Source organism: Microcaecilia unicolor, chromosome 1, assembly GCF_901765095.1.
Source record: "Microcaecilia unicolor chromosome 1, aMicUni1.1, whole genome shotgun sequence".
NCBI lineage: Eukaryota > Metazoa > Chordata > Amphibia > Gymnophiona > Siphonopidae > Microcaecilia > Microcaecilia unicolor.
The window spans coordinates 71,442,948-71,465,434 of record NC_044031.1 but is presented as its reverse complement, the minus strand read 5'-3'; the positions used below and the strand labels follow the sequence as shown (position 1 = coordinate 71,465,434).

The 22,487-nt window shown below is 40.8% G+C and overlaps 1 protein-coding gene across 4 annotated transcripts in view; it reads left to right on the top strand.

The window, feature by feature from the left end:
* The window catches only part of KMT2C (lysine methyltransferase 2C), a 917,733-nt gene that overhangs the window by 302,803 nt on the left and 592,443 nt on the right, over window positions 1-22,487 (top strand). For all 4 annotated transcript variants that reach the window (XM_030198371.1, XM_030198346.1, XM_030198363.1 and 1 more), the window contains one exon: window positions 149-263. In XM_030198371.1, coding sequence (XP_030054231.1) covers window positions 149-263 — 115 coding nt within the window. The remainder of the gene's footprint in view (window positions 1-148; window positions 264-22,487) is intronic.

The following is a 22,487-nucleotide window of genomic DNA, read 5'->3' as shown; positions in this document are numbered from 1 at the left end:
AGGGAAGTTTAAAAAAAAAAAAGTTTGTAGGTAAGAGAAATTCTTCATAAGTCCTACACTGGTCCTATTGTTGCTTGAAGGATTCATTATGTAGATATATATCTACAGTCAAGTCTAGCTATAAGAAATACTGACATTTTCTCTTCAGGCATTCTGGGGAAGATAACAAGATGCTGGTGTGTGATACGTGTGATAAAGGGTACCATACTTTTTGTCTGCAACCAATTATGGACTCTGTACCGATAAATGGCTGGAAATGTAAGGTAAGTGGGTGTCAATATACTTTACATTTTAGTCTGATAAGAGAAAATCATTTTTATTTATTCTTCAGATGTGAAATTGAAACTGCTTTACATCATCATTTGTGTGGGAGTGTTTTCTTTATTTCCTGCATCTGATTCTTCCTTTGACTCAAATACATGTTGAAGAGGATACTTAATCAGTATGTAGCAATATCAACTGCATGAAGTGACTCAGACTTCGACTTTTACAGAATTTTACTTCTATAAAAAAATATTCTATTGATTGAATTGTCCTGTTTTATGGTAACACAATACCAGCCCTTTTCGGAAGCATCACAGACACAGCACATGCTCTCATACAGTTCTCAAGGTACTGAATCATGATCAAGTAATAAAGTGACATTTTTATCACGTTACATTTATTTCTAATTTCACTGTTCCATTTGTTTCATGCTTGAATTTTACCTTTTCTCCTTTATTCCACTAAATTGCTTCTTTTGCTCTGACTGTTTCTTCTCTTCCTTACTTTTCATTTCCTGTTCCAATTCTTCCATATCTCCTCTTCCTCTTATTTCATTTCTAATTGTTTCATCTCTAAGACAGTCCAAGTTATGCATGGTAGTGATGCTCTCCTATTCGCTACCAATAGAGAATGGTAAAGGTTTTGGAATCCAATAGATTACAGGACCTGAGGCAATACGGTTTCACTAGAGTCAGGTCTTGTCAGACAAATCTGGTAAATTTCTTTGACCGAGTGACCAGAGCGTAGTTAGATTAAGAGAGTGCTAGATGTGTTATATTTAGATTTTAGCAAAGCCTTTGACACGGTTCCGCATAGATGACTAATAAATAAGTTGGGTGCCCTCAGTATGGGCCCTAAAGTGACTAATTGGGTTAGGAACTGCTTGAGTGGAAGGCAACAGGGGGTAGTGGTAAATGGAGCTCATTCTGAGGAAAAGGATGTTATCAGTGGTGTGCCGCAAGGTTCGGTTCTTGGGCTGGTTCATTTTTATATATATATTGTAAGTAATTTATTTTTGTTGCATTTGTATCCCACATTTTCCCACCTATTTGCAGGCTCAATGTGGCTTACATAGTACCAAAAGGCGTTCGCCTAGTCCAGTAGAGGAACACATACAATGTAATGTTGAGGTCGAAGGTCTCAAATACAAAGCAACCCATGCATCCAACTTCTCTTACATAAGCACACAACTATGGAACAGACTACCAAAAGCTGTGAAAACAACCCACGACCACCTAAACTTCAGGAAATCATTAAAAACCTATCTGTTCAAAAAGGCGTACCCTAGCGACCCAACTTAAATGCCTCAACTCAGCAACACAGCAAAACCAAAGATCGAACTGAGCATTATATAACCCCCCTTTCTCCGACCCTATTGTGACTGAAACATACCTACCTTATCTGACCTTGACATTACACTGTATTTACCTATTGCTGAAGGGCTGCCTGGTAAGGTTTGCCTCTTTGTAAATGACAACAAAATCAGCAGTAGAGTAGACACCACTGATGGTGTGGATAGCATGAAGAAGGACTTAGCAAAGCTAGAGGAATGGTCTGGAATTTGGCAGCTTAGATTTAATACTAAAAAATACATGGTCTTGCCATTTGGGCTGCAAAAACCTGAGGGATTGGTACAGTTTAGGAGGTGAAGAACTTCTGGTCATGAAAGAGGACCAGGACTTGGGTGTGATCGTTTGTGATGATCTTAAGGTGGCCAAACAAGTAGAAAAGGTGACAGCAAAAACTAGAAGGGTGCCTGGATGCATAGGCAGAGGCATGGTCAATAGGAAAAAGGGGGGTGATGATGCCCTTGTTTAATACTCTGGTGAGACCTCATTTAGAATATTGTGTACAATTCTGGAGACTGCAAAATCCTGCAGGATTTGCTTGTCCAGCCATTTTTTAGCTATGTGTGATGACCTGCATACTACCTAGGAATTGGGCTCTACAGTGAATCATGTATTTATTACAGTTTTACCAAAACCGGGGAAGGATGTGGAGCTAGTGGGATCCTGCCACCCCATCTCATTACTTAATCAGGATGTAAAAATACTAGCTTCCCTCTTGGCATCCAGGCTGAACAGATTTTTTCACCAGTTGGTTCAGTCAGACCAGGTGGGCTTTGCTCCCTGCTGTTTTGCGTTGGCTAACATTTTGAAGGTTCTTCAGATCCTTAAGGGGAGGACCTTTCTTGGGGATGCGATTCTGGCCAGTCTGGATGTAGAAAAGGCCTTTGACAGGGTGATCTTGGAAGTATCTGTTCTGGGTTCTGGCAAGATTTAGTATCAGGGGACCTTTTTTTGGAGTGAGTCCAGGCTCTCTATAAGAATCCCTCTGCCCAAATTATTCTTAATGACTCTTTCATCAGTGCTTCATCTGGGTAGGGGCACGCGTCAAGGGTGCTCACTTTCTCCGCTTGTTTTTGTTCTTTCTTTGGAGCTACTGGCGGCAGAAATTCGACAGGATAGAGATTTGTTGGGTGTCCAGCTTGGAGAGTTTGAGTACCGCATAAATCTATTTGCAGATGACATGCTTCTGATTATAGACCAGGCAACTGTTAATCTGCCCCGAGATATGTGGATTATTTTTTTTTATTTGTTACATTTGTATCCCACATTTCCCCACCTATTTGCAGGCTCAATGTGGCTTACATAGTACTGTAAAGGCGTTCGCCAATTCCGGTATGAACAAATACAGTAATGTGGTAGAATAAGGTTCGTGTGTACAGACACATTAGGGAATCATAGAGAGGAAGAGTTATTATATGTCCATTACGAGCTTTGGTTTCGTTGTGTTGCAGGGTACAGGCATTTAAGTTGGGTCGGTAGGGTATGCCTTTTTGAACAGGTTAGTTTTTAATGATTTCCGTAAGTTTAGGTGATCATAAGTTGTTTTCACGGCTTTTGGTAATGCGTTCCATAGTTGTGTGCTTATGTAGGAAAAGCTGGATGCGTAGGTTGATTTGTATTTGAGTCCTTTGCAGCTTGGGTAGTGGAGATTTAGGCATGTTCGTGTTGATCCTGTTGTGTTTCTGCTTGGTAGGTCTATGAGGTCTGTCACGTATCCCGGAGCTTCGCCGTAGATAATTTTATGAACCAGGGTGCAGATTTTGAAAGCAATACATTCTTTGATTGGGAGCCAGTGCAGTTTTTTCTCTGAGGGGTTTGGCGCTTTCGAATCGCGTTTTTCCAAATATAAGCCTGGCTGCCATGTTTTGAGCGGTCTGAAGTTTCTTTATAATTTGTTCTTTGCATCCCTTATCAAGTTGCGAAATGTTTCCCTCAGGAAGAATGGTTTCACGCGTTGTGAGTTTCCACATTAAGTGGAACATTTTCTTTGTTGTAGATTTCACTTGATTCTCTAGTGTGAGATTACGGTTGATTGTAACACAGAGAATTTTCAGGCTGTCTGAGATAGGGAGGGTATAATCTGGGGTTTGTTTGTGGATTTGTTCATATTGTATTGGGATGAGAGGACGAGACGTGTTTTTTTTTGTGTTGAGTTTTATTTGAAATGTGTTTTCCCATGAGTCCTTGATATTCAAGCTGAGCTTGATTTCGTTGGTGATTTCTGTCAGATCACGTTTGTAAGGAATGTATATTGTGACATCATCTGCATAGATGAAAGGGTTAAGGCCTTGGTTGGATAAGGATTTGGCTAGTGGGGTCATCATTAGGTTGAAAAGGATCGGTGATAGTGGTGATCCTTCAGGTACTCCGCATTCTGCTTTCCACGGTGGTGATATGTTTGAGCTTGATTTCACTTGATATGTTCTAGTGGTTAGGAAACCCTTGATCCAACTAAGTATGTGTCTGCCAATCCTGAAGTAATCTAGGTCTTAGTAGTATTTTATGGTTTACCATGTTGAACGCACTGGATATGTCGAATTGGAGGAGAAGTATGCTTTTGCCTGTTGCTATTTCCTGCTTGATTTTGGCTAGGAGGGTAATTAGTACTGTTTTAGTGCTATGGAGGGGGCGAAGTCCTGATTGTGATTCATGTAATATTGTGAATTTGTTTATATAATCAGTAAGTTTTTTGGTTACCATGCTTTCCATCAGTTTGACCACGAGTGGGATTGATGCTACTGGGCAGTAGTTAGTGATTTTGTTTGATTTTTTTCTTGGGATCTTTTGGTATTGGAGTGAGTAGGATGTTGCCATTTTCCTTAGGGAAGAGACCTTGTTGAAGCATGTAGTTTAAGTGGGATGTAAGGTCTGCTATGAAGCAGTGGGGGGCGGATTTTATTAGGTAGCTGGGGCAGGTATTCAATTTACAGTGAGAGAGAACTTATTAATCGCCTTGGTGACTGTTTCCGCGGTGAGGAGAGCGAAGTTTGACCAGGTTTGGTGCACACCAGCCATTCAAAAAGTCTCCAGGGGCAAGGAAAGGCCTGGTGGGTATGGAGCTCATGGATCCTCATCAACCAAGCAACTTTATAAATCCTGAGGTCAGGCACGCGGACCCCACCCCCAGTTCCAATCCAAAATTAACTTAGTTAATTAATACAAGTATGTCTTCCATGCCAGATAAAGGAACCAGCAATAGACCTGTAAAGACCATCACCTTCTGAGGTGACCCACAAAGCTGTCATCTGGAGAGGATACAACAATTTTGGAAGGAGCAACATCTTAAGCAGGGCCACCCTGCTCAGGAAGTTAACTGGGAGATCCTTCCATCTAACACAAAGCTGTTTAAGGGCTTCCAACTTGTCCCGCACATTCTTTTTATATAGCCAATTAGGGTCTGCACTTAGAAAAACACCAAACTATTTAATCCTTACCCTCCGCCCAGGAAAGGGGAAAATTGGAAATTTCAACACTTTGACAAGGGTGAGAGATAGGCAAGGCCTCCGACTTGGTAAAATTAATCTTTAGACCTGCGAAGGCCCCAAACTCACGAATAATGTGGCTTTTTTAGCTATTGAAATGACCTTTATCACTGTGCTTAGGCCAAACCTCACATCTTTTGCACGGGAACCCTCTTTTGAGAACAATTGCTATTTGGATCTGTGAGTATCATGTCAAGCATGTAATGAATCAGCTTGAGCTGATCATGGGGCAGTACTGTACATACCACAGGATGCTGTATGCCCCTTGCTAAACCTTGGGGGAGGGGAGGAAATGGTCTACATACTGAATCACAATCAGGATTTCGCCCCCTCCATAGCACTGAAACAGTACTAATTACCCTCCTAGCCAAATTCAAGCAGGAAATAGCAACAGGCAAAAGCATACTTCTCCAATTCGACATGTCCAGTGCGTTCGACATTGCAGACACATACTTAGTTGGATCAAGGGTTTTTTTAACCACTAGAGCATATCAAGTGAAATCAAGCTCAAACATATCACCACCATGAAAAGCAGAATGCGGAGTACCTGAAGGATCACCACTATCACCGATCCTTTTCAACCTAATGATGACCCCACTAGCCAAATCCTTATCCAACCAAGGCTTTAACCCTTTCATCTATGCAGATGATGTCACAATACACATTCCTTACAAGCGTGATCTGACAGAAATCACCAACGAAATCAAGCTCAGCTTGAATATCATGGACTCATGGGCAAACGCATTTCAACTAAAACTCAACACAGAAAAAACACATTGTCTCATCCTCTCATCCTAATACAATACGAACAAACCCACGAACATAAACACCCCAGATTATACCCTCCCTATCTCAGACAGCCTGAAAATTCTTGGTGTTACAATCGACTGTAACCTCACACTAGAGAACCAAGTGAAATCTACAACAAAGAAAATGCTCCACTTAATGTGGAAACTCAAACGCACGAAACCATTCTTCCCGAAACATTTCGCAACTTGATGCAATCAATGGTACTAAGCCATGTAGACTACTGCAACAGAATTTATGCGAGATGCAAAGAACAAATTATAAAGAAACTTCAGACCACTTAAAACACAGCAGCCAGGCTTATAATTGGGAAAAACGCGATTTGAAAGCGCCAGACCCCTCCGAGAAAAACTGCACTGGCTCCCAGTCAAAGAGCGTATTGCTTTCAAAATCTGCACCCGGTTTATAAAATTATCTACGGCGAAGCCCCGGGATACGTGACAGGCCTCATAGACCTACCAACCAGAAACACAACAACAGGATCAACACGAACATGCCTAAATCTCCACTACCCAAGCTGCAAAGGACTCAAATACAAATCAACCTACGCATCCAGCTTTTTCTACATAAGCACACATTACCAAAAGCCGTGAAAACAACTTATGATCACCCAAACTTCCGTAAATCATTAAAAACTAACCTGTTCAAAAAGGCATACCCTACCGACCCAACTTAAATGCCTGTACCCTGCAACACAACAAAACCAAAGCTCGTAATAGACATATAATAACTCTTCCTCTCTACGATTCCCTCTACGAACCTTATTCTACCACAACATTACTGTATTTGTTCATACCGGAATTGGCGAACGCCTTTACGATACTATGTAAGCCACATTGAGCCTGCAAATAGGTGGGAAAATGTATTTTTGTTACATTTGTACCCCACGCTTTCCCACTCATGGCAGGCTCAATGCGGCGTACATATACAGGTACTTATTTGTACCTGGGGCAATGGAGGGTTAAGTGACTTGCCCAGAGTCACAAGGAGCTGCCTGTGCCTGAAGTGGGAATTGAACTCAGTTTCCCAGGACCAGAGTCCACCACCCTAACCACTAGGCCACTCCTCCACTCAAATGTAACAAAAAATATTCGGCTTTTAATGTAATCAGCAATACTGACTGTTTTAAACTAGGGGGATCTTTAAAAGGTAACACATACTTGCAGGCCTTTGGTGGAGGCAATACTATAGGTGGGGCTCAGGTTGTTGATCCCTTTTTGACATTACAGGGGATTGTCAACTTCCCGACTGGAATGGGCACCTCTCCCTTTGGGTTTTGGCGTGATGAGGGATAATACATATTTAAGAGAATTAGTCAATTGGGGATGACCATTTTCCATCCTTTGATCAGCTCAGATGGGCATGGACCCTCCCGAATAAACATTTTTTTTGCATTCCTACAGGCCCACCATTATTTCTTATCCATGATGTGGCAGCAGAACCACATGATCTCGTTTACCAAACTGGACAAGGTTGTTTCTCCAGTTGCCACCCACGCTGAATAAGCTCTCTCTTAGATTGTAAGTTTTTTCGAGCAGGGACTGTCTCTTTAAGTCCAGTGTACAGCGCTGTGTACATCTAGTAGCTCTATAGAAATAAGTAGTAGTAGTGGTACCAAATTTGTAGGGATAATAGGGAAGCTCCTCATTTGGACTCTCTTGCCCAGACTTGGGGATCTGATACGGCCAAGACTCTGTCCGTTAAACACCTTGAACATTACATTGATGCAGTCAAAGGTACCACCCCTAATGCCTTGCTGCAGGTCATACAGTTTAAGATTTTACACAGAGTCCATTTCATTAGACAGAAGGGGACTCAGATGGGTCTGTGGGAAACCCCACAATTTTCTAGATGCCGGGTGGGTGTTGGCATCCTTCTACATTCTTTTTTTTGGACTGCCCAGCTCTGCAGGGCTTTTGGTCGGTTGTGGTTGAGGACCCTAGAGCAAGTGCTTCAATTGAGTTTTGAATGGTCTTGCATGCTGCTGATGAGAAATGATTTATTTTTGAGGGAACAGGGACTCACGGATTCTCAATGTGGAAGGCATAGGAGAAATAGTAAATCAGTGGTCAAAGCTGAAGACTGCTATAAATATGGCGATTGATCTTTATGCGAGGAAAGTAAACAAAAACTAGAGAAACAGGAAGCCTAGATGGTTCTCCAACCAAGTAGCTGAAAAAATAAGAGCAAAAGAGGCTTTGTTAAAGAAATACAAAAGATCACGGAAAAGATTATCGGATTAAACTCAAAGAGGGGACTACGTCTAGCGAAAGCGCAAGCAGAAGAAAAAATGGCTGTAGATGTAAAGAGAGGTGACGACCTTTTTCAGATATATTGGAGAAAGGAGAAAAGATAGGAATGGAATTGCAAGACTGAAAGATAATGAGAATGGTTATGTGCAGAGTGAGGAGGATAAAGCGAATGTGCTATAAACAATTACTTCTCTTTGGTATTCATGGAGGAAAATCCTGGTTAAGGACCGCGGTTGGCTGCCGAAGGAATATCTGGGAATGGAGTGAATACTGCGCCGTTTACGGAAGAAAGAGTTTATAAACAGCTGGTGAATCTGAAGGTGGACAAAGCTATGGGGCCGGATCGGATACATACCAGGGTAGGAGGTCCTGGTGGGACCTCTTAAAGATTTATTTAATAGATCTTTAGAGACGGGAGAGGTTCCGCGAGATTGGAGATGAGCGGATGTGGTCCCTCTTCACAAAAGTGGAGACGGAAGAAGTGGGAACTGCAGACTGGTAAGTCTCACGTTGGTGGTGGGAAAAATAATGTCGCTGCTGAAAAAAAAAGTTAACTTTCTAGAAGCCAACGGGTTACAGGGGTGACACGATACAGTTATTCAAATATTTGAAAGGTGTTAATCCACAAACGAACCTTTTCCGGAGACGGAAAGGTGGTAGATCTAGAGGACATGAATTGAAGTTGAAGGGGTGCAGACTCAGGAGTAATGTCAAGAAGTATTTTTTCACGGAATTTCTTCCTGCAGGAGGTGGTGGAGATGAAAACGGTAATGGAATTCAAACATGCATGGGATAAACACAAAGGAATCCTGTTTAGAAGGAATGGATCTACGGAATGTTAGCAGAGATTGGGTGGCGACACCGGTATTTGGAGAGTAAAACCAGTGCAGGGCGGATTTCTACGGTCTGTGCCCTGATCATGACTGAACAGATATGGATGGGCTCGAGTGTAAATTTTAAGGGGCTTTGACGTTAGCTTCAGAACTTTTAGTACAGGGACAGTGCTGGGCAGGAACAAATCAAACTCGGGTATACATATAAAGTATCACATACCATGTAAAATGAGTTTATCTTATTGGACAGACTGGAGTGGAGGAGTGGCCTAGTGGTTAGGGTGGTGGACTCTGGTCCTGGGGAACTGAGTTTGATTCCCACTTCAGGCACGGGCAGCTCCTTGTGACTCTGGGCAAGTCACTTAACCCTCCATTGCCCCAGGTACAAATAAGTACCTGTATATGTAAGCCGCATTGAGCCTGCCATGAGAGGGAAAGCGCGGGGTTCAAATATAACAAAAAAATTCAGGTCCTTATCTGCTGTCATTTACTATGTTACTATGTAAATCTATCCTACAGGTCTGGGTAACTCAAGCAGCACCCTTGCCTGCTGCTTGGCTGAACTTGGCAACTTGGACTGCTTCTCTATCGGCCTCCCATTCCTCAAGGTTGCCGACAATATTGTGAATTGTGGAAAAAGTTCTTGGAACTGCATATGATCTCTTAATCTAACGGGGAACATTTCTCATTTCTTTTTTTTTTTCCTGTGCTGTATGGTAAAACTCGGGTGTAGGGGTGGAGAAGTGGGGTTTAGATTAGTATAGGAGGGTGGTGTGGGGTTGTTTTATGGGAGTTCTTATAAAATACACCAGTGGCCCCTGTTGGGCACTAAGGACACAGTCTCTGTATTGCTGGCTAATATGATGATGTCATTTGGTATTCGGTTGTTTTTGACAGCATAGCAACTGTTTGTACTAGTGTGGTGTTTTCCGTAGTGCTATTGGTGTCAATAAAGATATTTTTTAAACAAGGCCTAAACTGAAGCCGAGCATGCCAGAAAAAATGGCACCAGAGAGCTCTGATGCACAGCTAGACCTTCTTATTAAAGAAATGTGCTTCTTTAAAACTGTCATGACTGAACAAGTTGAATCGACCAAAGCGGTACATTCTGAAGTTGTCTTTTAATGCACAATTCAACAAAATTCACTCATGTATTGATTCACTGGAATCTCAAGTGAGAGGCCTTCCAGACAAATTAGCTCTTCATGATCAACATGACAGACATACGCAGTTTGTTTGCAAAGAGACATTGAAGACCTTTCAGGAACCACAGATGCAATATAATAATTCTAGGTCTTCCTAAATCAGTGATGGGCAACCTTTTGAGCTTGGTGTGTCAAAATTCGCCAAAAAAACGAGCATAACTCGGGTGGTGTGTCACTTCGAGAAAAATCACTGCTACTAGGACGGCCCCCGGGCCCCCCCTACCCGAGATCGCTGCCCACCTGAGGTCGCCGGGGCCCCCCTCCACCCGCTACCGGGCCCGGAACTAACCTTAAAGCCTCCTTTCACGTCGCAGCAAGCAGCAGCAGGGCAGACCTCTCTTCCTTCCTTCTGTGCTCCACCCTCACGGATGTTACGTCAGGCGAGGGCGGGACATGGAAGGAAGGAGTGGCCTGCCCTGCTGCTGCGACGTGAAAGGAGGCTTTAAGGTTAGTTTCCGGGGGCGAGGAGGGAGGGCGGACGATACTGTGGCGCCGCCGCGTGTCATCGAAAATGGCTACGCATGTCAGTGCTGACACGCGTGTCATAGGTTCGCCAGCAGGGTCCTAAATCATCAGAAGGTTCTAACATTACCTTTCTTACTGAGATTATTCCTAAGCTTCTTAAACTGGAAATTGAAAGTTTGTTGCGTCCCTTTCCAGGCCTCTTAACTCAGCAAAATATTGAAGTCCCATAGTAGCTAAACTACTCAAGTATCAATACGCTCTTGCTGTTCTTAACTACAGTGAAAGCATATCCATATTTGATTTGTCAAGGCAAAAGATTGCCATTTGTCACTGACCTGGCTAAGTTCACAGCATCTAAAATTTTTTTGATAGGAATTCTTCAGATGACATTTCCCCAACAACTTTGTGGGAAGTGTACAAAGCTGCTGTTAAGAGGCGAGACCATCAGTCTGATGGCATGACATGGAAAGCAAACCTCCTTAATGGAAACCACACTTAACCAGGAAATTAAAAAGCTTGAAGCCAATTACATGTCCTCATCAGATCCAACAATCCTAGCCAAATTTATTAAAGGGAGATATGACTATAATTCTATAGTTTCAGCAAGGGGCAGAGAAGACCTATTTATGCACTCAACTGGCCACTGTTCTGATGACAATATAATGGGCAAACTTCTTGCCAAATATTTAAAAGGGAAAAGATCCAAAGAACTTATCCTCTGATTACATTCTGTACAGGTACAGTTATTACTGCCACTGCAGGTAAAACTTCACTTTTTTAAAAGAATTTTATACTAATCTTTTTAAATCTGAATCATGAGGCTCTGCTCTTGATCTCAATAATTTTAAGTGTTAATGAACATCCTACTCTATCACAGTCCGTGAAGGAAACACTGGACTCACCCATTACCTCCAGAGAAATACTAACTACAATATCATTTCTAGCTAACAATAAGGCACCAAGTCCAAATGGCTTGACCACAGAATATTTTAACAAATTTAGCATAATTCTCTAAACTTACCTACTGACATATTTCAACTTTATCGGAAAACATCCTGACCAACCACGAAACCTAAACCTGGTAGAGATCCCTGCAAAGTTCAGAACTACAGACTGATCTCATTACTGAATAAAACCATTGGCCAACTAATCCATCCAGATCAAATCGGATTTATGAAAAACATATTTATAGGGGATAAACTAAGACTTCATGGTATAAATTTCTTGGCCCAAAACATTCAAGAACATTTGATTAGTATTGTTCTAGATGCTGAAAAAGCTTTCAATCGAGTGGAATGGAGGAGTAGCCTAGTGGTTACTGCAGTGGACTTTGATTCTGGGGAACCGGGTTTGATTTCCACTGCAGCTCCTTGTGACTTTGGGCAAGTCACTTAACACTCCATTGTCCCAGGTACAAATAAGTACCTGTATATACCATGTAAACTACTTTGAATTTAGTTGCAAAAACCACAAAAAGGAGATATATCAAGTCCCATTCTCTTTCCCATTTGCAAATCTTAAAATGGTACGGATTTGGGGAAACTTTCGTATCCTGGATTCAAGCTCCTCTACTGGAATCTTATTTCCAGAGTTTTGGTCAGTGCCACTCTTACCAAAGACATCCCATTAAAAAGAGGAACCTGTTAAGGCTGCCCACTTACCATTATTTTTTAATCTAACAATGGGAACCATTGGTCTCTGCCTTCCGCTAATCTCCTCTAATTTATGGTATTCAGGCCAATCATCTTCAAATTAAGTTAGCTGCATATGCTGCTGATGATCTACTTTTTCTTTAAAAAACCTCAGGAATCTCTACCAGAATTCATTAAACTAGTATCCAATTAATCTGTTCTCTGGATATAAAGTTAACTGGGATAAGTCTGAAATCATCCCTTTAAATTCTCTATCCTCCCCTTCTGACTTTCAACAAATGCAATTTGTCTGGGCCCATAAAGCTAAGACATGATCTGGGCATTCTTATACGTAAAGATCATGAACAGGTCATGTCACTAAATTGTTCTAAAATTAAAAATATTGTGACTCAAACCATTACTTCTTGGTCACCCCTAAAATTATCATGGCTAGGTAGAATTTCCTCACTTAAGATGACACTTGCACCTAAAATTAACTATATCATTCTATGCTACCCTCATTATGCCGAAAGGCATCTTCATTTGGCTACATAAGAAACTTTGAATAACACTGTAGAAGTAAAACCTTGAACTGTTAAGTTTTTTAGGGGTTGGGAAGGTTTGTTTGTTGTAAAGGAAGGGTATGGGGGAGGGGGGGGGGTGGATGGAAGAGATGGTAAGGGAGAAAGAGGTATTGTAGATAGCCACATGTATAACTCTTTATCCAGCTTCTGTCGGTCCCTATCTGATTCTGTCTTGTATTGTGTAATTGTTCTGGATTTCAATAAGCATATTGAATTGAACGAGGGGAACTGAGGAGGGGGAGGGTTTGAGGGGACTGGGGATAAAAAGGGGGAAAAACTCACTGTTGACATAAGAAAGAATGGTTAAATGTTGTACTTTGTATTCGAATTGTGCTATGACGAAGTATTATTCCTGTGTTACTGATTTTATGTCAATAAAAAGATTCTTAAAAAAAAAAAAGCTTCCACATCATTTGTTGGCCTTAATATACCCAACTTGTATCACTATCATTTACCCTCACTTGCTAAGTATGGCGCTTGCTGGCTACTACATACTAATTCCAACTTCCTTACTCTGCCTTGGCTAGAACTGGAAGAAATGTTGTGCTTCCTTATACCTATCTCTGTTTTTGGTACTATGTGGTTATCTTCTAACCTGAAAATATACACCCTACTGACTGTGACTGCAAGCTATATTCTTCCTAGATAATTTAGCTGATGCCTCCCTATTATCTGAAAAATGTACGAATCTTTGGAATAATCCTAGAATTATAAAAATAAAAACAAGAATACTGTAGTTATTTTTTCTAGAATCCATATATCATGTTTTTGCCAAAATTTCTAGATCAGTTATATATTTAATTTAATTTGGAATTTATAACCCGCTTCACCGACAAGTTCTAAGTAGTTTACAACCAACGTCTTGTCTATAGAAATAATTTCTTACAGTGAACAGAATTACATCACATCATAACAGTGAATCCTGCTAATATAGTTGAACTATCTGTTGGGATTAACTGAGAGTATAAGGCAAACATAATAGGATTAATTGTTTATGTAATCTAATATATCGAGTCATGTTTTGGTATATAAATCTTATAGTCTTTGGACCTGCAATTGGTAAGGTAGTATCTTGAACGTTTTATAATGGAATGGTTTAGAGTTTCATTTTGCATGTGTTCAGTCAGGGTTTATCGGTAGTTTTGTGCTTTATCTTTCGCATCTTGCAACTAGGAGGGACAAGGTTTCCAGTGATTGGGCCAAAATGTTTCTGGAATAACCCAAGTTTTGATTGATCTAAAACTCATGTATTCTGTTATTAATCTTAATTTCTTTGGCAGCGAGTTGTGTTGTGGGTTTTCTTCCGTTGACATAATTGTGAAGTTGGTATATAACCATTTTGATGTCCTTGAGGGTTCTTTTGGGTTGGTGTAATTGAATGAGCATTTGGATGTAAGGTGGTGTGAGGGTGTTTTGATAGGTAGCCAGTGTAATTTGATTAGAAATGGTGTAGCATGATCAGACCAGTGACCTCTTTCTATCAATTTAGCTGGTGTGTTTTTGACTATTTGTGGTTGTTTGAGTGATTTGTCTGGGATTCTAAATTTACTATGTTGGAGTAGTCCTGTCCTGTAAGAACCATAGCCTGTACTATGATGCAAAATTGGGATTGGTCCAATAAATATTTCAAATGTTGGAGAAGTTTTAATTTAAAGAAGCTTTTATGTATCAGGTTGTTTATCTGTGAAGACATATTGAGGTGTGAGTTTATCAATACTCACAGGAGTTTGATTTCATTTTTCAGTGGTATTGTTGTTCCTGCTAGTTCTGGCAGAGTCTGGGATTCTTGCTGTCTTATTTCCCACCCTAGTATGTTGGTTTTGTCAGGATTGATTTTCAGTTTCAGGGAACAAAACCACTCGTATAGCATCATGAGGACTTATTTCATCAGCAAATGTATTGATGGTGGATTTGTTCCCAGGAATAAAAGGGTAATGTTACCCGCATAGGTGTAATATTGGATTTTATAGGGGGCTAATATTTTTCCTATGTCTTTGAGATAGAAGTTGAAGAGAATAAGGGAGAAAGGAGCCTTGTGGGACTCCATGTTTCATGAACCATTCCTGGGATTGGGAATGTTGCCATTTGACTTGAATGGATCTGTGTTTTGGGAATTCTGAAAACCAGTTTAGCACTTTGTCTGCCACTCCTACTTCTTCGAGCATTGCTAGGAGGGTTTCATGGTTGACCAGATCAAAAGCAGTTGATAAATCTAGTTGCATAATGAAAATTTGCTGATCTTTGTCCATGAGGAGATGCAGCTCTGATAGAATGCCTGCCAGTACTGTTTCTGTGTTGTATTTAGAGTGGAATCCTGATGGCATTGGATCCAGAAGGTAGTGGTGGTCCATATAGTCTTGCAGTTGGATGGCAACCATGACTTCCAGGATCTTAGCTATGGTGTCTATGTTGTTGGGTGCACTCTTGGCGAGTGATTCTCCTTCGGTTAGTGAATGAAGGAAGTATAATTCCTCCTAGTTCTTTTGGGAAGCATCCTTTAGTTAACATGGAATCTATTAGCATGGTTAGGTAGTCCAGTATCTTTGTTGGTGCTGATTTAAGATAGTCCACTCTACATGGGTCAAGGGTACAGTGTCCCTTTGAGAATTTTATTATCGTGGGTTTGAGGTTTAGTAAGTTTGTTTTTATAAAGTTACACCATTGGCGATCCGCAGGGTATATTTCTATTATTGGGTTCTCTGGTGCTGATGTCTTAGGGATAGCATGGAGTGATTTCTCTTTCTTTTCCTAGAAGAAAGTTGTGAGAGTTTCTACAGTGAGTTTGTGTTGGTTTGGTCAGTGACTTAACTAGATGAAATAGGGAGCATGTAGAGCTGCTGCTTTCAGTCACATTCTGGTTGTAGTATTTTTGCTTTTCCTGCTTTTCCAATTTTATCTGTTCTTTGTATATTTTGATTTGTGGTCTTCTGGTATTTTTTTGTTGGGCATCTTGGGTTTTCAACCAGGTTCATTCTAGTTTCCTGCATTATTTCTGTTGTGCACCATAGATTGATCTTTAATTTGGATGTCATTTTTTCTTGTTGTGGGGATATTTCATCCAATGCATCTTGTACTGATATGATTGGTTCCATGTTGAGACCGTCTTGTCTATGCAGTTAAAGTGAGTTTGAATTCTCTTTAGTTTTTCATCTACTAGTTCCCATAGTTTTGGCTCATTTATTTTGCCTATAGATAGGATTGTTTCCCGTCATGATTTCCTTTGATCAAGGAAAGGTATGGGGATGTTGAATTCTTATAGGTAGTAATCTGACCAGATGAGGGGTAAAGTGATACATCTTGTTTGTGTCATGTCCAGTGTGCGTTTTGGTACAAAGATGGCGTCTTATTGATGCCCTCCTTTGTTCGATGGGCTGGCGTTCAGTAGCCTGAGGTCTAATTCCTGAAGGAAGCTGATCAGTGAGACAGCCTCTGTGCATTCAGTGTCTTCTAGATGGATGTTGAAATCGCCTGCAGTAGTGGTTATGGGGATAGTCGCTAGGCTTTGTGTTACGAAAGAATGTAGCTCTTCCACAATGCATTGCCATGATCCTGGGGTTTGGTATAGTACTATCAGTCCATGGGTATGCGAGTGGAGGTCTGATTAAAATTTTAGAAAAGTCCCCTCAAGGCCTTTGTTTATTGTAGTGTCAATTAGTTCAAGTGAGAGGTTAGAGTGTTTTTTTTTTTTTTTTTCAAGATTTTTTTATTGATTTTAGTACAATGTAAATAGTACATAACATTAACGAGAGAGGTTAGAGTGGTATAGTAATAAATATCCTTCTCCTTTTTTTTCACTTCTGTGAATAGAAGGTATTAGTTTGGGGGGCACAGTTGATGTTGTACGGTTGTGTCCTCTTTGGCCATCCACGTTTCTACAGTGCAAACTATGTTGTAATGTTTTTCTTCTATTAAATCTCTTATATCAGATTTATTTCTGACATATCTGGCATTGATATAGCCTAGCATGATTGAGGTTGGTGTTGTGTGTGTGTGTTCCTGTATATGTGTTTTTAGTAGCCTGGGTGGTGTGATGTGCGTTTGTTCCCTAAATTTATTTTGTATTTTCTTTGTGTTAATTTTTTTTTCGCTATAATGATTGAGATAAGATTGTTGTCTCGCAGTCATTTCTTATGATTGGGAGTAGGTTCCTACCTCCACTGCCTCCGCTGCTGCAGTCAATAAGATCATAATAATTGATCTTTGGTTTAATGGTTGGATGTTGGATCATTATTGTTTGTCTGTCTGATCTTTTAGTTCTCCATATAGGTATGGGTTGGATTTGGTTTGAGTTTGTAGTGGTGTATTTTGTTGAGTCTGGTTGCGATATTTATAGTTCACCTCCGGATTACTGGTTTGTAGATTGTGTGTATATTTGTGGTTAATTAGCTTTATCTTTAAAGGAAATGTGTGTGTGTGTGTGGGGGGGGGGGGGGGGGGGTTAATTTATTTATTTATTTAATTAATTTATTTTTAATGTATTATTCTGGGGTTTTTTTTTTTTTTCAAAATCTGTTTGTTCACAAGCAGCAGGTAACCAATCATAAGCAAGAAGGCATCTTTACAAATAAAAGAAAAAAGGCATCAGTGCAAGAAATTCACAGATTGAAAAAAAAAATACATGCCTTGTAACAAAATACTACATCAGATGATACATGATGAACTGTACTACTTTTTTTTTAATGCAGTTGGTGAGTTTCATGTGGTTATTCAGACTAGCAAGGCAGAGATTTTATAGGTGGTGTGTGTTTTATGGTTTGTTCTTACATGGTGCTTTAGTACCTTTTGTGTTTTTGTAGTTGTTTCTCCCTTGGATTTCAGTGCGGCATTGGGAGAGATACAGTCTCCCTGAACTGCCATTCTTTCAGAGGGTTGTGCAGCACCTGTTTCTGTTAGATGGCTGAGGTGTGTGGAGTAGTTCTGGGCTTCCTGGATGTCCATCTTCCTGGGTTTTCTCAGTGGAAAGGTGTCGTGAGCTGTTTGGGGTGTCCGTTGGAGACTTTGTGGAATGTCTCCAGTTGATCGCAGCCTGGTAAGCCTGAGGTTGCCTAGTGTCAGGAAAGTCTTTGCTCTCAAATCTTCCCAGAGCCAGCAAGAAAGAGTAGTCGAGCTACTATCCAACAGTCCTTTCTGGGATCGTGGCTGCTCAAGTCACCACTGCTGTTTGGAAATGCTGAGATGATTGGATCACACATTTGGTCCAGATGGATTAGGCAGCTTCTCAGCTTGCCTACTACATAAGTACTTAAGTATTGCCACACTGGGACAGACCAAAGCTCCATCAAGCACAGAATCTTGTTTTCAACAGTGGCCAATCCAGGTCATAAATACCTGGCAAGATCCTGAAAAAGTTCAATACATTTTATGTTGCTTATCCCAGAAATAGCAGTGGATTTTCCCCAAGTCAATTTAATAATGGACTTTTCCTTTAGGAAGCTGTCCAGACCTTTTTTAAACTCTGCTAAACTTACCATATTCTCTAGCAACGAATTCCAGAGTTTAATTGCACATTGAGTGAAGAAAACTTTTCTCTGATTTGTATTAAATTTACTATTTTGTAGCTTCATCACATGCCCCCTAGTCCTAGTATTTTTGAAAAAAGTAAACAAGCAATTCACATCTTCCCGTTCCACTGCACTCACTATTTTTATAGACCTCTATCATAGGGTTGCACATAGAAGCTGGTCAGCGGTGTTGTCTTTCTGCATTTCCCTCAAGGGTTGAGGGCATATTGCTTTCTCATATCTTTGGAAAGTTCACTCTGATCCAGTCTCGGCCCAAAAATGGCAAGGATTATGCTGGTTTAAGTTGTTGAGTGCCGGTAGGTGCTGTGCTAGTTGGGTCGGGTTAGATTGTGTCAGGTCTTGGAGATACGGTTAGTACTGTTCAGGTGTGGCTATGTTGTCAGGGCCTGGTGAAGATTGTACAGCTCTAGTCTACTGAATGCCGGTAGGTCCTGTGCCATTGGACTGGCCTTAGACTTGGGAACTGTGCTGGGATGTGAGTTAAAGTTGTGCCGGTTGAGGGAGGTTCAAACTTTGTGTTTAGTCCTGTCCTGGTGTGGTTAGGTCGGGTTGGACTGTGTCAGGGTTTGAAATTGTGGTCAATCCTGTTCTGGCATGGCCGCGGTTGTGAGGGTTTCCATAGGAAGATTCAGTATCCTCCATTCTTCATTTGCGCACACAATTTTACCAGTTATTTATTTGTAACATTTGTATCCCACATTTTCCCACCCACTAAAAGGCTCAATGTGGCTTACATATTATCGTAAAGGCGATCGCCAAGTCTGGTGAGGGTAGACAAATACGATTTCAAGTAAGGGGAGGGTATTAAAGTACAATAAAGCTATTATGGCTATTCCTCTCCTTCTGATCCCTCAGGTCATTCAGTCCCCTTTACGTACAAAGTTGTGGGACTGAATCAGTTGGTGTCCTGTGAGCTACACATTATACGACCATCTTAGTTAACTGCCATCTTTTTGATATAGTGGTAACAATCTATTGTCGTTCTCTGTACTTGTAAATAAGTTCCCAACTATGTCCTCACATAAGTCACAATGATTAACTTTAATCAGTGCTATTACTTTAGAAGTTACTCATATAAGTTTACTATCGGAACCTGTAAGCATTTATAGATGAATAACTCTTCTGGGCAAAGCTACCCAATGAGTAATTCCCAGGTTCCACTTACAGGAGTCTGGCTAAACCAACTTCTTAGCTCTGTCCAGGGGTTATATATTATAAAGGAAGCTGGCTGTTCTGGGCCTACACCAGAACTTTTCTTCTGTTAGAGAGAACTGGAATAAAAGTAAAGTCACTGTTGTGAAATATATTAATTTATTATATAGGTAAGAAAATAGAATAATACACCCTACACTACAGCTCAGCTGTACAAATGTAGCTCCCTTATGCTGATAAGCAACTGTAGAATGTATTGTCTAACTAAAACACTGATATCACTGGTTACTAGGTTATTACACAATCCTGATTAGTAATAGTGACTAGGTCATGAAGTAATACAGGTAGCAGCACATCTTCCTGATCACAAAGTTCTGACTATCCCGCCTTTGCTGAGGTAAGAACCCACTAGCTAATCTCCGACTATAGGAAATAAATCTCTGTAATCCTCACCGAGCTGACTCTAGGTGGTCTCTCAGATGAAGTGGACACAGGTTTTTCCCTTTAGACTCCAGCTGTTTTCCACAGCGAGTCCCCATCTTAGGAAACAGCACAGGCTCTCTGCAGCATGCAGGATTACAGGCTCTCTGGCCGGTAGAGCTGAACCAACAGGTACTTTCTTCAGATGGTCAGATCACAAGGTTGTGGACCACTTCAGGTCTCGCTGGTCTTCTTTTCAGCTACCCTTCTTCCAGTAGAACCAGACAAATTCTCCCTTTCTTCTTTTCTTTCTTCTTCTCTCTGTCCTCCCTGTCCTCCCTCTGGTCCCCGCTCTCTGGCCCCTGATTCCCAGGTGACCAGACCGCAACCAATCAGGATCTTGTCCAGCTCCTTCCCTGAGCAAGAAAAACCTTTTTGATCTTCCAGTTGTTACATTGTGGTATGCATTCCTGTCTCTCATCAGACTCGCTGGCACCATGGCCTTACCCCCTGTAGCTCATCAGGGAGGTGCAAGGGTCAGGTAGCCCACTGCATATCCTTGAGTTTTTTCCAGACCTGCCAGTTATTTACCACAAGCAGAGCTCTGCCACAAACAGAAAGTTGAATCTGCTTGGTCACTGAAGTGCAGGGTCTTAGTTCACAGACTCCATCTTGACATAGTTGTATACACTGGCAGAGACCAGCAGAGTGAGGCTCACAGGGAAATAGCCCTACAAACCAACTTCAATTTGTAAATGTTGTGATTTAGTCCTTTCTGTAGGTAAAGCTGGTTTCATCTTCTACAAATTTTTTAGAGAGGTTTTGGCATTTCTATTGAATTCCTACTGATTTCTATGGCAAATGGTGTTCCCAGCTTAAATTGCTTAAACAGATTGGCTCCTCATGTGGAACAAAGTCAACAGGCCTTTGCTTTCTTCAAGTATGACTTAATCTCTTTATTTCTTCAATCTTAACTCCTGTTGGACCCCCAGGAAAATGTGGAGGGCTAAACTCGGGCAAGATGACCTATGTTGGCATTGTCAGTCCTCCACTGGAAACATGAGACATGTTGTTTGATTGTCCTTCCATCTTGACTTTCTGGAAAGAGATTTGGCCCACAATAAAATCAATTACAGATTGTTCATCTGACATCTCATATAAGATGACATATGGAAGACCTGAATATGTATACCCTAGAGGAGAGGAGGGACAGGGGAGATATGATACAAACATTTAAATACTTGAAATGTATTAATATAGAAACAAATATTTTCCAGAGAAGGGAGAGTGGCAAAACTAGGGGATATGAATTGAGGTTGTGAGTTGGTAGACTTAGGAGCAATGTCAGAAAATTCTTTTTCACGGAGAGGGTGGTTGATGCCTGGAATGCCCTCCTGAGGGGAGGTGGTGGAAAAAGAAACTGTGACTGAATTCAAAAAGGCCTGGGATGAACACAGAGGATTTCTAATTAGAAAGTGAATGATTGCATATGTGTTTGCATGTCAAGTGCTGCATAGATGGCAACTCTGGCTGCATCAACTAAGGCCAATGCTGGGCTGGCTTGTACAGTCTGAGTCCCACATATAGCAATCCAATTTAGTTTGGGCTGTAGAGAGCTTTGACAGAAACTCCAGTAATTTGGAACACGAGGATAGTGCTGGGCAGACTTTTATTGTCTTTGTCCCACTAATGACAGGATGGATTTGGATAGGCTAGAGTGGGCTTTGATGACAACTCCAGTAGTTGGAACATAAGGACAGAGCCAGGTGGACTTCTATGGTCTATGTCCCAGAAACACCACAGAAAGACCATGATCAAGTATATAATATCATGTTCATTGTCTTGAATTGATAATGAATGTGATTGTTGGGCAGACTGGATGGACCATTTAGGTCTTTATCTGCCATCAGTTACTATGTATTATTCTCCTAAGATCTCTTCATCCTTGCTTTGCATCAACTACATGCAGTCCCAAACTGATTAGCGTCCTTTTAGCAACTGGTATTCTACCCATCTTGAAACACTGGAAAAATGAAATTTTCTAAATTATACTGTTTGGTGTCTGAAAAATCCTACTCATTATATGTTGTATGCCAAATTTGGTCGCTTAGTGACTCTTATTACCAAAAATTGATTATTAAAACCACGTTTTGTACATACCTATAATGCACGTACTTTGTTTTTCCCCACATTGACTTCAGTTCCTATTCCTTTTCCCTTTTTCTTTCTTCTGTAATATCCCTTTAGATTAATCTTCAAGTTTGATTTTACTACGTCTGTTGAAACATAGTATACCAATTTATTGTTCATTCAATTGTAGTTTCTCTTCCCCCCCTATTTTCCTTGTATTCCCTTCTATGTTATATTACTGTTTTAATTTTCAATAAATATATTGAACTAAAAAAAAGTGGTAGTACTTACATGCAGGAGTGTCATTAAGGGACTATTGAGGGGCCTCCCCCCCCCCCCCAGTGGTCACACTTTCTGAAACAGGAGGCAGTATCTTTTGAAGAGGTAGCAC